Source organism: Gopherus evgoodei, chromosome 1 (assembly GCF_007399415.2).
Source record: "Gopherus evgoodei ecotype Sinaloan lineage chromosome 1, rGopEvg1_v1.p, whole genome shotgun sequence".
NCBI lineage: Eukaryota > Metazoa > Chordata > Testudines > Testudinidae > Gopherus > Gopherus evgoodei.
The window spans coordinates 235573420-235587836 of NC_044322.1; the positions used below are offsets into that span (position 1 = coordinate 235573420).

At 47.1% G+C, this 14417-nt stretch overlaps 1 protein-coding gene across 1 annotated transcript in view; it reads right to left on the reverse strand.

Annotated features, from left to right (window-relative positions):
* Positions 1-13483, reverse strand: part of FAM118A (family with sequence similarity 118 member A) — a 38303-nt gene extending 24820 nt beyond the window's left edge. Inside the window, 1 exon segment of the mRNA XM_030539669.1 lies at positions 13183-13483. Within this exon segment, the coding sequence (XP_030395529.1) occupies positions 13183-13266 (84 nt within the window). The 5' untranslated portion in view covers positions 13267-13483.
* Between the last annotated feature and the right edge of the window lie 934 nt (positions 13484-14417).

The window sequence follows — 14417 nt, forward strand, 5'->3', positions numbered from 1 at the left end:
ACTGGGGGAAGACTTGGCCAACCAGGTGAGGCGGGCCAAGAGAGTGGGAATGGTTACCCGTAGCCAAACCAGGCAAGCTTCCAAACCCATTCCTGTTCCTGAGCCGTCCACAGAAGCCCCGTCTGTGTTACCTGAGACCCAGACAGAGGCAGTGGACCCGGATTCCATGCCTACCACTGAAACAGCCACAGCATCTCCAGTCCCAGGCCCGGAACTGGAACAACAACCAGCACCAGCAAGTGCAACCACATCTTCAAACTCAACGCCAGAGGGCGCCAGCAAGCCAGAACTGGCAGAAGCAAAAGACAGCCATACCCAAAAGGCTCAGCCAGAGCCTGAAATACCCTCAGGTGCACCAGCGGAGAGCGGTTCACCAGCAACGGAAACAACCCCATCACCTACATCGCTTCCAGAGGGACCAAGCCCAAGTCCACAGTCTGAGGAAGAACTGGTGTCCCCAGACTCAAGGGAACAGTTCCAGGCTGAGCAGGAAGCAGATGACAGCCTTCAGAAAGCGTGGGCGGCGGCACGGAGCACCCCACCGCCTCTCAGCTCTTCAAATCGATCCCGGTTTGTTATAGACCAAGGACTTTTATACAAGGAAATTCTTTCTGGTGGACACCGGGAAGAATGGCAGCCGCAAAAACAGTTGGTGGTCCCAACTAAGTACCGGGAGAAGCTCTTAAGCTTAGCCCATGATCATCCCAGTGGCCATGCTGGGGTGAACCGAACCAAGGACCGGTTGGGGAAGTCCTTCCACTGGGAGGGGATGGGCAAGGATGTTGCCAAGTATGTCCGGTCTTGTGAGGTATGCCAAAGAGTGGGTAAGCCTCAAGACCAGGTCAAGGCCCCTCTCCAGCCACTCCCCATAATTGAGGTCCCATTTCAGCGAGTAGCTGTGGATATTCTGGGCCCTTTCCCAAAAAAGACGCCCAGAGGAAAGCAGTACGTACTGACTTTAGTGGACTTTGCTACCCGATGGCCAGAAGCAGTAGCTCTAGGCAACACCAGGGCTAACACTGTGTGCCTGGCCCTAACAGACATCTTTGCCAGGGTAGGTTGGCCCTCTGACATCCTTACAGATTCAGGGTCTAATTTCCTGGCAGGGACCATGGAAAAACTGTGGGAAACTCATGGGGTGAATCACTTGGTTGCCACCCCGTACCACCATCAAACCAATGGCCTGGTGGAAAGGTTCAATGGAACTTTGGGGGCCATGATAAGAAAATTCATCAACGAATTCTCCAATAATTGGGACCTAGTGTTGCAGCAGTTGCTGTTTGCCTACAGGGCTGTACCACATCCCAGTTTAGGGTTTTCACCATTTGAACTTGTGTATGGTCACGAGGTTAAGGGGCCATTACAGTTGGTGAAGCAGCAATGGGAGGGGTTTACGCCTTCTCCAGGAACTAACATTCTGGACTTTGTAAGCAACCTACAAAGCACCCTCCGACACTCTTTAGCCCTTGCTAAAGAGAACCTAAAGGATGCTCAAGAAGAGCAAAAGGCCTGGTATGACAGACATGCCAGAGAACGTTCCTTCAAGGTAGGAGACCAGGTTATGGTCTTGAAGGCGCAACAGGCCCATAAGATGGAAGCATCATGGGAAGGGCCATTCACGGTCCAAGAGCGCCTGGGAGCTGTAAACTACCTCATAGCATTTCCCAATTCCTCACTAAAGCCTAAAGTGTACCATGTTAATTCTCTCAAGCCTTTCTATTCCAGAGACTTACAGGTTTGTCAGTTTACAGTCCAGGGAGATGATGCTGAGTGGCCTGACGGTGTCTACTACGACGGGAAAAAAGACGGTGGCGTGGAAGAGGTGAACCTCTCAACCACCCTGGAACGTCTGCAGCGGCAACAAATCAAGGAGCTGTGCACTAGCTTCGCCCCATTGTTCTCAGCCACCCCAGGACGGACTGAACGGGCATACCACTCCATTGATACAGGTAATGCTCACCCAATCAGAACCCCACCCTACCGGGTGTCTCCTCATGCCCAAGCTGCTATAGAACGGGAGATCCAGAACATGCTACAAATGGGTATAATCCGCCCATCTACCAGTGCATGGGCATCTCCAGTGGTTCTGGTACCCAAACCAGATGGGGAAATACGCTTCTGCGTGGACTACCGTAAGCTAAATGCTGTAACTCGTCCGGACAACTATCCAATGCCACGTACTGATGAGCTATTGGAAAAGTTGGGACGTGCCCAGTTCATCTCTACCATAGACTTAACCAAGGGGTACTGGCAAGTACCGCTAGATGAACTTGCCAAGGAGAGGTCAGCATTCGTCACCCATACGGGGGTGTATGAATTCAATGTCCTTCCTTTCGGCCTTCGAAATGCACCCGCCACCTTCCAGAGGCTGGTAGACGGTCTACTAGCTGGACTGGGAGAATTTGCAGTTGCCTACCTCGATGATGTGGCCATTTTTTCAGACTCCTGGCCCGAACACCTACTCCACCTGGAAAAGGTCTTTGAGCGCATCAGGCAGGCAGGACTAACTGTTAAGGCCAAAAAGTGTCAAATAGGCCAAAACAGAGTGACTTACCTGGGGCACCAGGTGGGTCGAGGAACCATAAACCCCCTACAGGCCAAGGTGGATGCTATCCAAAAGTGGCCTGTCCCAAGGTCAAAGAAACAGGTCCAATCCTTCTTAGGCTTGGCCGGATACTACAGGCGATTTGTACCACACTACAGCCAAATCGCTGCCCCATTGACCGACCTAACCAAAAAGACCCAGCCAAATGCCATTAAGTGGACTAATGAGTGTCAAGAGGCCTTTACCCAGCTTAAGGCGATGCTCATGTCTGACCCTGTGCTCAGGGCCCCGGACTTTAACAAGCCATTCCTAGTAACCACAGATGCATCTGAGCGTGGTATAGGAGCAGTGCTCATGCAGGAAGCAACAGATCACAACTTCCATCCTGTCGTGTTTCTCAGCAAGAAACTGTCTGAGAGGGAAAGTCACTGGTCAGTCAGTGAAAAGGAATGCTATGCCATTGTGTACGCCCTGGAAAAGCTACGCCCATATGTTTGGGGACGGCGGTTCCAACTACAAACTGACCATGCTGCACTAAAGTGGCTTCATACTGCCAAGGGAAACAACAAGAAACTTCTTCGTTGGAGTTTAGCTCTCCAAGATTTTGATTTTGAAATTCAACACATCACAGGAGCTTCTAACAAAGTTGCTGATGCACTCTCCCGTGAGAGTTTCCCAGAATCCAGTAGTTAAAAAGTGTTCTTAAAATGTAAAAGTCTGTTAGTTATATACTTAGTAGTATATGTAAAGGTGCATGTGTTGTATTAATCTGTTTATTTCAAGTTCTAGAAGGAAATTGCCGCCAGTGAGCTTCCCCACTGTCTGCAATTTGGGGGGCGTGTCATAAACAGATAGCTAAGGGTTAATGTCTCTTTCACCTGAAACACCTGACCAGAGAACCAATCAGGAAACTGGATTTTTTCAACTTGGGGTGGAGGGAATTGTGTCTCTGAGTCTTTTGTCTGTCTGCCTGCTTCCTCTGAGCTTTGGAGAAGTAGTTCTATTTTCTAGTCTTCTGTTTCTAAGTGTAAGGACAAAGAGATCAGATAGTAAGTTCTATGGTTTCTTTTCTTTGGTATTTGCATGAATGTAAGTGCTGGGTGCTTTGATTTGTATTCTTTTTGAATAAGGCTGTTTATTCAATATTCTTTTAAGCAATTGACCCTGTGTTGTATCATCTTAATACAGAGAGAGCATTTGTATTTTTTCTTTCTTTTTTATATAAAGCTTTCTTTTAAGACCTGTTGGAGTTTTTCTTTACTTCAGGGAAATTAAGTCTGTACTCACCAGGGAATTGGTGGGAGGAAGAAATCAGGGGAAAGCTGTGTGTTGGATTGCTAGCCTGATTTTGCATTTCCTCTGGGTGAAGAGGAAAGTGCTTTTGTTCCAGGATTGGGAACGGAGAGGGGGACTCACTCTGCGTAGTTTCACAGAGCTTGTGTCTGTGTATCTCTCCAGGAGCACCTGGAGGGGGGAAGGGAATCAGGATTATTTCCCTTTGTTGTGAGACTCAAGGGATTTGGGTCTTGTGGTCCCCAGGGAAGGTTTTTCAGGGGGACCAGAGTGCCCCAAAACACTCTAATTTTTTGGGTGGTGGCAGCAGTACCAGGTCCAAGCTGGTAACTAAGCTTGGAGGTTTTCATGCTAACCCCCAAATTTTGGACGCTAAGGTCCAGAATCTGGGAATAAGGTTATAACAGACATGGTCTGCCTCCATGCATTCTGCTGTGCTCTTTCAGTGTGGGAGGACTGCATGAGCTCAGAGAACATTTCATCATGAGTGCATTATTTTTGCCTTCTAATCTCCTTCCCAGAGGCTAGCGAAGAAGATAGTGTGAGCATTGAAACATTTGCAGCTGGTGGAAGGGAGCACGGGGGAAAAGGAAAGTGGTAGTTAAAAAGACACATTTTAGAGAACAATGGATAGACTCACGGTAAACCTTGCTGTTAACATTACATAGCACATGTGCTTTCGGTACAAGGTTGCATTTTGCCTCCTATTGAGGGTAGGCCAGGTTGGTGTGAGAGATCACTCACACAGGGCCAGGCAACAGAACTTGGCTTGCAGGCAGCCATGGTAAGACACAGTCTTTTGGCTTCTTTAACCTTCAGAACGTGGGAATGGTTTCAAACAGCAACGCTCTCATTTCCCATACTAAGCAGCCATTGGGTTGGCCATTTAAAATGAGGGGCTGTGGTTTTCAGGTTAACACCCCCCCACCCCATATACACACCCAATTCTCTGGGATGATCGCTTCACTCCTCCCCCCACCACATGGCTAACAGTGGGTAATATTTCTGTTCAGCCACAGGCGAACAGACCAGCAGGAACGGGCACCTCTGAATGTCCCTTTAATAAAAATCAACCTATTTCACCAAGTGACCATGAATGATATCACTCTCCTCAGGATAACAGAGAGATAAAGAACAGATGTTGTTTGAATGCCAGCAAACACTGGGACCATACGCTGTGTTATGCAATGATTCCAGACTACGTGCTACTGGCCTGGCATGGTAAAGTGTCCTACCATGGAGGATGGAATAAGGCTGCCCTTCCCAGAAACCTTTTGCAAAGGCTTTGGGAGTACATCCAGGAGAGCTTTATGAAGATGTCCCTGGACGATTTCCGCTCCACCCCAGACACATTATCAGACTCTTCCAGTAGCTGTACTGGCCACAAATGCCAGGGCAAATTAATCATTAAACATGCTTGCTTTTAAACCATGTATATTATTAACAAAGGTACACTCACCAGAGGTCCCTTCTCCACCTGGCAAGTTCCGGGAGGCAGCCTTGGGTGGGTTCAGGGGATACTGGCTCCAGGTCGAGAAACAGTTCCTGGCTGTTGGGGAAAACGGTTTCTCCGCTTGCTTGCTGTGAGCATCTTCCTCATCACCAAAACCCACATCCCTGTTGCATGCTACTCCACTGATGGAGTTGGGGTAGTGGTGGCTGCACCTCTTAGAATGGCATGCAACTCATCATAGAAGTGGCATGTCTGGGGCTCTGACCCGGAGCAGCCATTTGCCTCTCTGGTTTTTTCGTAGGCTTGCCTCAGCTACTTAAGTTTCACATGGTACTGCTGTGGGTCCCTGTTATAGCCTCTGTCCTTCATGCCGTTGGAGATTTTTTCAAATGTTTAGGCATTTCGTCTTTTGGAATGGAGTTCTGATAGCACGGATTCGTCTCCCCATACAGCGATCAGATCCCGTACCTCCTGTTTGGTCCATGCTGGAACTCTTTTGCTATTCTGGGACTCCATCATGGTCACCTCTGCTGATGAGATCTGCATTGACCTGCAGATTGCCATGCTGGCCAAACAGGAAATTAGATTCAAAAGTTCACAAGCCTTTTTTGTCTACCTGGCCAGTGCATCTGAGTTGAGAGCACTGTCCAGAGAGGTCACAATGGAACATTCTGGGATAGCTCCTGGAGGCCAATACCGTCGAATTGCAACCACGCTACCCCAAAGTCGACCTGGCAAGGTTAATTTCAGCGCTAATCCCCTCGTGGGAGGAGTACAGAAATTGATTTTAATAGCCCTTTAAGTCCGAAAAAACAGCTTCGTTGTGTGGATGGGTGCAGGGTTAAAATCGATGCAATGCTGCTAAATTCAACCTAAACTTGTAGTGTAGACCAGGGCTCAGTTTATATATGCAATACCTAAAAAACGCCCAACGATTACTGCCAAAATTAAATATTGATGTATTTGACAGTTTAACTGAAAATGCAAAATCAACAATTTATGTGTGACTTCTCACAGACAGTAAAACTAACAGAAGAAGGACTTTGATTTCAAAGTTGTCAATTGATTTAAGTGGAGATATGACAATTTACACCAACTGAGGATCTGCCCTACATCTAGATTCAAGAAGAGAGAAAGCAATTTTTTTAAAGTTATGTTTGTGCTTTCCTTAACCCCAAATCTGAGTGGCAAGTGGAGGAAAGGCAGTTCATCTAAGCATACATTCCTTTTGCTTTCCAAAATATATAAATATCACATACTTACACTCCTCATTTAGGGCAACTGTAAAAGATTCATATGAAAATATTTTAACTGCTTAAAAAGTGTTTCAGCTCTTACAAAACAATCCCATTAGCAAATGCATACTACTGAATTTATAAGTCATAAAACACAAACATGATACAGAAAAAGAAAAGAAAATCTCTTCCAGGTTATTTCCTTAAGTTATATTTAAACACGATGTGTCTGGCTAAATAGGCAAACTTTGTTCTCAATACTATCCCGTCCCACATGGTTACATTTATTGTTATAAATTCACTGATGTCACCAGTCACCACTAGCAGTCCAGTGAACTTTAGTGTATAATGCATTATTCCTCCAAGAAGTCCAAATGATTTCACTTCAGTTAAATTAATCTGCTTTATGAAAATCCATAAGAAGATGAAAGGGTCAGAAATCAGCCATGCTCCCCAAAAGGCTGTTGGTCCAGTAATCCTGTTTACATACTGAAACAGTCATTATGGTACTCCACATCCTACCACAGAGTGTTGGGACTACTGGATCCATGTAACTGCAAGACTTGCCCAGGACTCATGGAGACTTGATTTCTGCAGTGCACACAGGGTGGAAGAGGCCTCCTACATAACTGACCTCATAGGTTATTAGGGACCTCAGGAGATCATCTAATTCAACTCCCTGCTCAAAGCAGGACCAATCCCCATTTCCCTAAATAGCCCACTCAAGGATTGAACTCACAACCCTGGGTTTAGCATGCCAATTCTCAAACCACTGAGCTATCCCTCCCTCCTTACAGTCTCCTACACAACTCCTTTGCTAGGGTCAGTGGCTCAGAGGTTCTTACATCAGCCCTCTGCTTCATGAGTAAATCAGATGACCACATCACATGAAGAACTGAATGGACCCCATTAACAACTTATTTTAAATGAAGTGGTATCTACAAGCATTTGTAAGTCACTTATTGGCAGAGCATCTAGAAACACCTATCCCAGCTGAGCCCTTTCTGCTCTAGAAATATCATAGGCACTTTTTCTGGATTTGTGTAAAATATGTACATATCATTACTATTTCCATAGCATTATGAACCTCCCAACTTGAATGAACTGTCAATATTTTCTGTTTTATCTTTCTTGCAGTAAGTAGATTCTCAAGTGCAAAGTATAGTACTGTTCTGCTTATACAGAGTTAGCTAAAGAAAGTGCACAGATCTAACTTTAGGAAGCAAAACAGAGCAAAATGGAGAACTCAAGTAAAGCTGTTATGATGTCACATTTTTTAACCATGACCCTGCATGCCTCAGAATTGGATGAACATTTACCATTTCAAGGTAACCTATGAAAGAATGCTGCTGCCAGAGCTCTCCACACCAGCAGTAATCATAGTTCTCCACCTGCCACTATTAAGGAAGATCAAAAGTATTTATATACCTATTAGAGATTGTGGAGGTTAACCGCTTCCCCCAAAATAGGCTCATAGTTAGTGTAGCTCACACTGAAGAATACATTAGAGAAAATGCAATTTATAAACATAATTTTGCACACAAGTCCAATAAGATACCTCTGCTCTTTCAAACATTTGACATCATTTTAGAAAGTTACTATATCAGGAAGGTTTATAGAATATTTCAGGTTCTAAAGAATTACAATAACGCCTCACTTAACGTTGTAGTTATGTTCCTGAAAAATGGGCCTTTAAGTGAAATGATGTTAAACAAATCCAATTTCCCCATAAGAATTAATGTAAATAGGAGGGTTAGGTTCCAGGGGATTTTATTTATTTTTTTTTTTGCCAGATGAAAGGCATTATATACATTTTAAACAAGCAATTTAATACTACACAGGAGGGGAAGGGAATTAATGTGCACATGCTGTGTGTTTACAAACATACTGTACTATAGTTGGGAGGCACCCCTGCCTTACCCTACACAGGCACAGCCCACTGGTACTAGAGATTAGGCAGGCAAGGAGGCTGAAGGTGCTGTAGGCTAGGAGAAGCCTCAACCCTCAACCTGCCCACTCCCTCCCTTTCCCAAGCCCCATCCTTGACCTGCCTCTTTTCCCACCCCATTTCCTCCCCCTTTACTTCCCATACTACATCCTCACTCCTCCCCCCTCCCTCTCCTCCCTTCTAAACGTCACAAGCCAGCTGATTACTGCTAGCAGGAGGCAGGGGAGGTGCTCCAAATCCTCACTCCTACCCCCTCCCTCCTGCTGGGGCAATCAGCTGGCTTGCTGTGTTTAGGGGGCAGGAGGGAGGAGCAAGGACTTGGCACGCAGGCTCCCCTTCCCTCCCCCCGCCTCCTGCTCGCGGCAGTCAGTTGGCTTGCGGCGTTGGGGAGGCAGGGGGTGCCTGCGCGCCCAGTCCTCACTCTTCCCCCCTCCCTCCTGCCCCCAAAACACTGCAAGGCAGCTGACTTCTACAGGCAGGAGGAGGCGCTTATCCGCGGGGTCCGCCAGAGGGCGGGAGGCCAGCTGTGGAGATAGCAGGCAGCCAAACAAGGTAAGAATGGAGAATTGGACAGCTTTAAATGAGTATGTTCCCTAATTGATCAGCAACGTGACAACGAAACAACATTAACCAGGGCAACATAAAGTGAGAAGTTACTGTACTTAGCCCAGCTCCCTCTATGATAAACAATTACTAATATTATGGTTTTGCTACAATAAAAATAAAACAGTCCAAAACATATCAAGATTGCAAACATGACTAACTCATTCCCTGAAGACAAATTTATGATTTTTAAGTTATGCAGGAGGCCAATTAAAGCTGTAAAACAAATTAAGAACGTTACCTTTCTGGTATGCTATGTTTCCTAGTACAAACACTGAAGTACTTTGCATGTCTCAAACTAACGAAAATTAGAGTAAGAAAACATTAAAAAGAAAAGTGTCCAAGATGTCTGCCCTGGAGCAATTTTCTTTGTTACATCTCTTAAATTAACATTCCTAACATTTCAGGTTGTCATGCAAACTTTGCTCATGAGAGTAGTTGCATTTGGAGACTCAAAGATTTGCCGGATAGGTCCTTTGTAGATCACAGAAGATGGAAAGATAATGACATTTCCTTTTACACAATTCACTGAAATACAACATGACTGGAGGGCAGAACCAGTTTAAGCTACTTATTCACTTAAATACAAAGGTAAACTACAGTGAACAGGTCAACCTCTTCCCTCAGTTACACCAATGTAAATCCAGAATTAACCCACTGACCTTCATGGAGGCCATGTCTACATCTAAAATTTTGCAGCGCTGGTTGTTACAGCTGTATTAGTACAGCTGTATAGGGCCAGCGCTGCAGAGTGGCCACACTTACAGCAACCAGCGCTGCAAGTGGTGTTAGATGTGGCCACACTGCAGCGCTGTTGGGCGGCTTCAAGGGGGGTTCCGGGACGAGAGAGCAAACCGGGAAAGGAAACCAGCTTCCCCGCGGTTTGCTCTCTCGGTCCCGGAGCCAGCCAGCAAACCGCAGGGAAGGAGACCTGCTTGCTCGGGGTTCCGGGACCGAGAGAGCAAACCGGGAACGCCGCGGTTTGCTCTCTCGGTCCCGGAGCCAGCCAGCAAACCGCAGGGAAGGAGACCTGCTTGCTCGGGGTTCCGGGACCGAGAGAGCAAACCGGGAACGCCGCGGTTTGCTCTCTCGGTCCCGGAGCCAGCCAGCAAACCGCAGGGAAGGAGACCTGCTTGCTCAGGGTTCCGGGACCGAGAGAGCAAACCGCGGCGAAGCTGGTCTCCTTTCCCGGTTTGCTCTCTCGGTCCCGGAACCCCGAGCAAGCAGGTCTCCTTCCCTGCGGTTTGCTGGGTGGCTCCGGGACCGAGAGAGCAAACCGGGAAAGGAAACCAGCTTGATTACCAGAGGCTTCCTCCTTCCACGGAGGTCAAGAAAAGCGCTGGTAACTGTCTACATTGGATTACCAGCGCTGGATCACCAGCGCTGGATCCTCTACACCCGAGACAAAACGGGAGTACGGCCAGCGCTGCAAACAGGGAGTTGCAGCGCTGGTGGTGCCCTGCAGATGTGTACACCTTCAAAGTTGCAGCGCTGTAACTCCCTCACCAGCGCTGCAACTTTCTGATGTAGACAAGCCCGGAGTTACTCTAGATTTATACTGGTGCAACCAAGATAATGAATTAGTCTGAATTCATTTCTATACTATAAAAAGACTATGGAACCAAGAAAACTTTTTAAAACTGAGGGCACTATACTCAGAATAAGGAAGAATATAGATATGAAATATCAAGTATATGAAAACACAAAGTATGTAAATAACCAGTTCTGGTCTCATTTGGTTCCACTCAATCAAATAATCTGCTCCTTCCAACCCTTCCCCTCCTGAAAGCTATTCCCTTGTTGATCTTTTATTTGGGAAAATATCCCCTTTCTGTGTCTCTGCTGGAATAGTGAACTGATAGAATGCTCTCCTTCCAAGAAGTTTTCTTACCAAGAGTAAGGTCCAAAGTACTGCAACAACCTCAAAATGTATGCTGAAAAGTAACCTTTGCAAAGCTATGTCTCCCTCCAACAGCCTTCTCTAGACAATTTAAACTCCAAATAATCCCAGAACTGCATTTTGACAGGTTAATTTAACTACTTCATAATCCCTTAGAAAGTTCCAAGGCTTCATGAAATTAATTCTATTGGATAGGTTTGCTTTGGTTTTATAAAATGGGGAAGAAGAAATTTTAGTTTGGCTGGAAAAGTTCATGGTTGTGGTGCTGAAGGCCCACACTGTGCAACCAGTTGCATACGCCCAAACACATAGCCCCTGGAGCTCCTGGCAGGCTCTCAGGTCCATCTTCATGGAGCTTATTAAGGGTTCCATGGCTTAATTTGTTGTTGAGACATATTATGGGACCGGTGGACAAAAATGAATAAAAATGAAAAAAAAAAAGTGTCTGCTAGAAGCATAGGAGGACTTTTTTTGATGGGGCAGCAGTAGGGGATCTGATCTTAGATGTCACTTCTGGCTCTAAAATATTTTTAGAGTGAAAACATTTTTGCTGCTACATTTAATAACTCAATGTTTCCTTTCACAAATCCCATGGCAAACTACTACCCAGTATGTGTATCATCTTATCACTTGGGGAATTACAGCACATTCAAAATCTAAAATAAATAATTTAGAACAAACCAGATAAAAATCTAGAAAGCAAGATTAGTTTAACAGACAGAGGTTAAGAGGTGACTTGACTACAGTTTATAAGTACCTAAATGGTGAATATTTAATAATAATATCTTCAGTTTAGCAGAGAAAGCTATAACACAATCCAATGGCTGGAAGTTGAAGCTAGACAAATTCAAACCGAAAACAAGTAATTTATTTTTTTAAACAGTGAGAATAATTAACCACTGGAACAATTTACCAAGGGCCATGGTCAATTCTCCATCATTGACCATTTTTAAATCATGATTGGATGTTTTCCTAAAAGATAGGCTTTATGAATTATTTTGGGGAAGTTCTATGGCTTGTGTTACACAGGAAATCAGATTGGATCAGGATGGTCCCTTCTGGCCTTGCAATCTATGAATCAACAGCTTCTCTAGACACATGGGGTCTGAAGCAGCAACATAAAAGGTAATAAGTCTAAAATATCTGAATAAGTATAACTTCTTCACTCTGAAAAATACCATACCATAACTCTCTCCATGCAATTTTTGGGGGACCAGTCCCTAAGAATACTGATAACTGTAACTGTTAATATATCAGTAACTTTCCAAAGTGATTAAATGCAAAATGTTACAACACAATCACACTATGCACTACAATACTAGCTGTCAATGTTACCATCACAGTTCCTGCCATATCTTTCTGTTTCTGCCATACCATAGCAACTTTCTGCTTCTCAAAAGCTGTGTGCATAAGAGCAAGTAATCTCTATCAGAGTTTAACAGCCATAAGGAGGTAATTCATCACTGCTACTAGATGAATCTCTGTGCCTTTGCCTGGTCTAGCTCCTGACTTTGAAGGATCCAACATACTAACAGAGGTGATGCTGTCAAGACTTCTTAAGTGACAATGCCTAGAAAAGGGGAGGCTAGAGCTAGAATAGGAGTTAGTATTCAGTGTTGGTTTCCTGAGAATCAGCTGGCCTATCATATGGCTTCTTCAGGAGAGGCTGTCTTCTCTAAGGGGAATCATCAATTATTTTGATCAGTAGTTGGATCAGCTCTTCCCTCCCGCCCCACTACTCACCCTGGACTGGGTCTCTGCTGGGTGACTCATATCCCTGATGTCCCAGACCCTCAAAGTTTCCAGTGCCTCTACTTGTGTAACTGATTCAAACTCAGTGAGGGTTAATTGGTCCTTAGTATTTATTCCAGCTTAGCATCCTCTCTCCTAAAGAAACTGTCCTCTATTTAGTGGATCTCCTTGCAAGCAGGCACTTAGGCTTGTAAGTTGGTTAATGCAATCTGGTTTATCAGACAGTGTGCTAGCTGCCTGCTTGAAAGAGCTCTGCAGAGAATACTTGGTAGAGTTTACAGCAGAGAAGAAAATGCATTTAAGGTGTGCCTCCTTCCCCAGCCCCCTTCTCCAAAAGGGACACTAATTTGCTTGGAACAAGAATAGGTCAGTATCAGACTAGATAGGCCAATCTCCTGTACGCAACAGTTCCTATACAGTATTCCCCTTTAGAGATAAATTTCTCAGTCTTACCAGCAGTGCAGTAACCAAGTCCGAAACATTCCAAAAAGGCTTGGAACTCTGCTTCTGAATTATTTTCCTGTTTGATGCCTGCATAAAATGTCAGTCACTCATCTTCCTCCCAAAGGTATCTGCAGCCACGAGTTCAATGGATGCAGGTTACAGTTATTTATTGAAACCAAAGGAAACCCTGCCGAGAAGCTCAGCCAGCACGTTACCTGCTCGGGAAGGACGCTTGGAACAGGAATTCAGTAATGACTCTGTCCAGCCACGTGGTCTAAAAGTAGAAGTCGTGGGGATGGGGAACGCTGCTATTTTGACTCATGACAGCTTAACCCCCCCCCCCCCCCACTAGGCTTGTGACAGCCGCGCGCCCGCAGCCTCGCGCCCCCACGGCGCGGGGACGGGGACGGGCTCGCGCTGCAGGGAGGCCCCCGCAGGGCCAGGAGCTGCGCGCGGAGCCCCCACGCGGCGGAGCCGTTCCCAGCAGCGCCAAGGGGCAGTAACGGCCCCTGCTCAGGGTGAGGGGCAGAGAAGGAGCCCAGCCCCCTCCCGCAGGGCTCCGCCGCGCGGGCCAAGCAGTCAGCGCCTGACAGGGGGTGGGGGGAGGGGTATGCCCGGCAACGTCTCCCCGCCCACCACCCACAAAGCTGCCAGGCTCTTCTGCCGTTATCCGAGCGCGCGGCCGCCTCCCTCCCGGCTTCACCCCTAAAGGCGCCGGCCGGCAGGAGGGGGCAGGGCCAGCAATTCAGCCCTCGCGGCAGCGGCGGCTTCTTCCCCCGCCCGCCTGTGTCCTCCCAAACACAGACCCCCGCCCATGGCTCGGCCCCGCCTCCGTGGGGGGATTCGCCCCCTGCTCCGGCTCTAAATACCCCTCAGCCCCCTCCCCGGGTGCGAGTCTCCCCGCCGTGCGCTGTCAGCCAACACCGGGACCCCGCCCAGGGCGCCTGCGCGCTCCACGGCTGAGCCTTGGCGGGCTGTGGGAGGCCTGGGACACCCCTTCTGGGGCAATTCTGCACCACTGCGGAATCACTGTCACTTGTATGGGAGAGCGGAAGGGAAGCTGCAATTACACCTGTTCCCCGAGAGGCGGTGCCAGGAGAGAGGGAGGGCGGGAGCTGCCAGCCGCGGTGAGGGAGAGGGAGGCTCGGGGCAGGTGAGGCGGCTCGGGGTGTGGACAGTGGGGCAGACAGGGCTGCTGGGGGGGGGGGGTCACACAGACGGGTTCAGAAGGGCTAGTGAGGGGA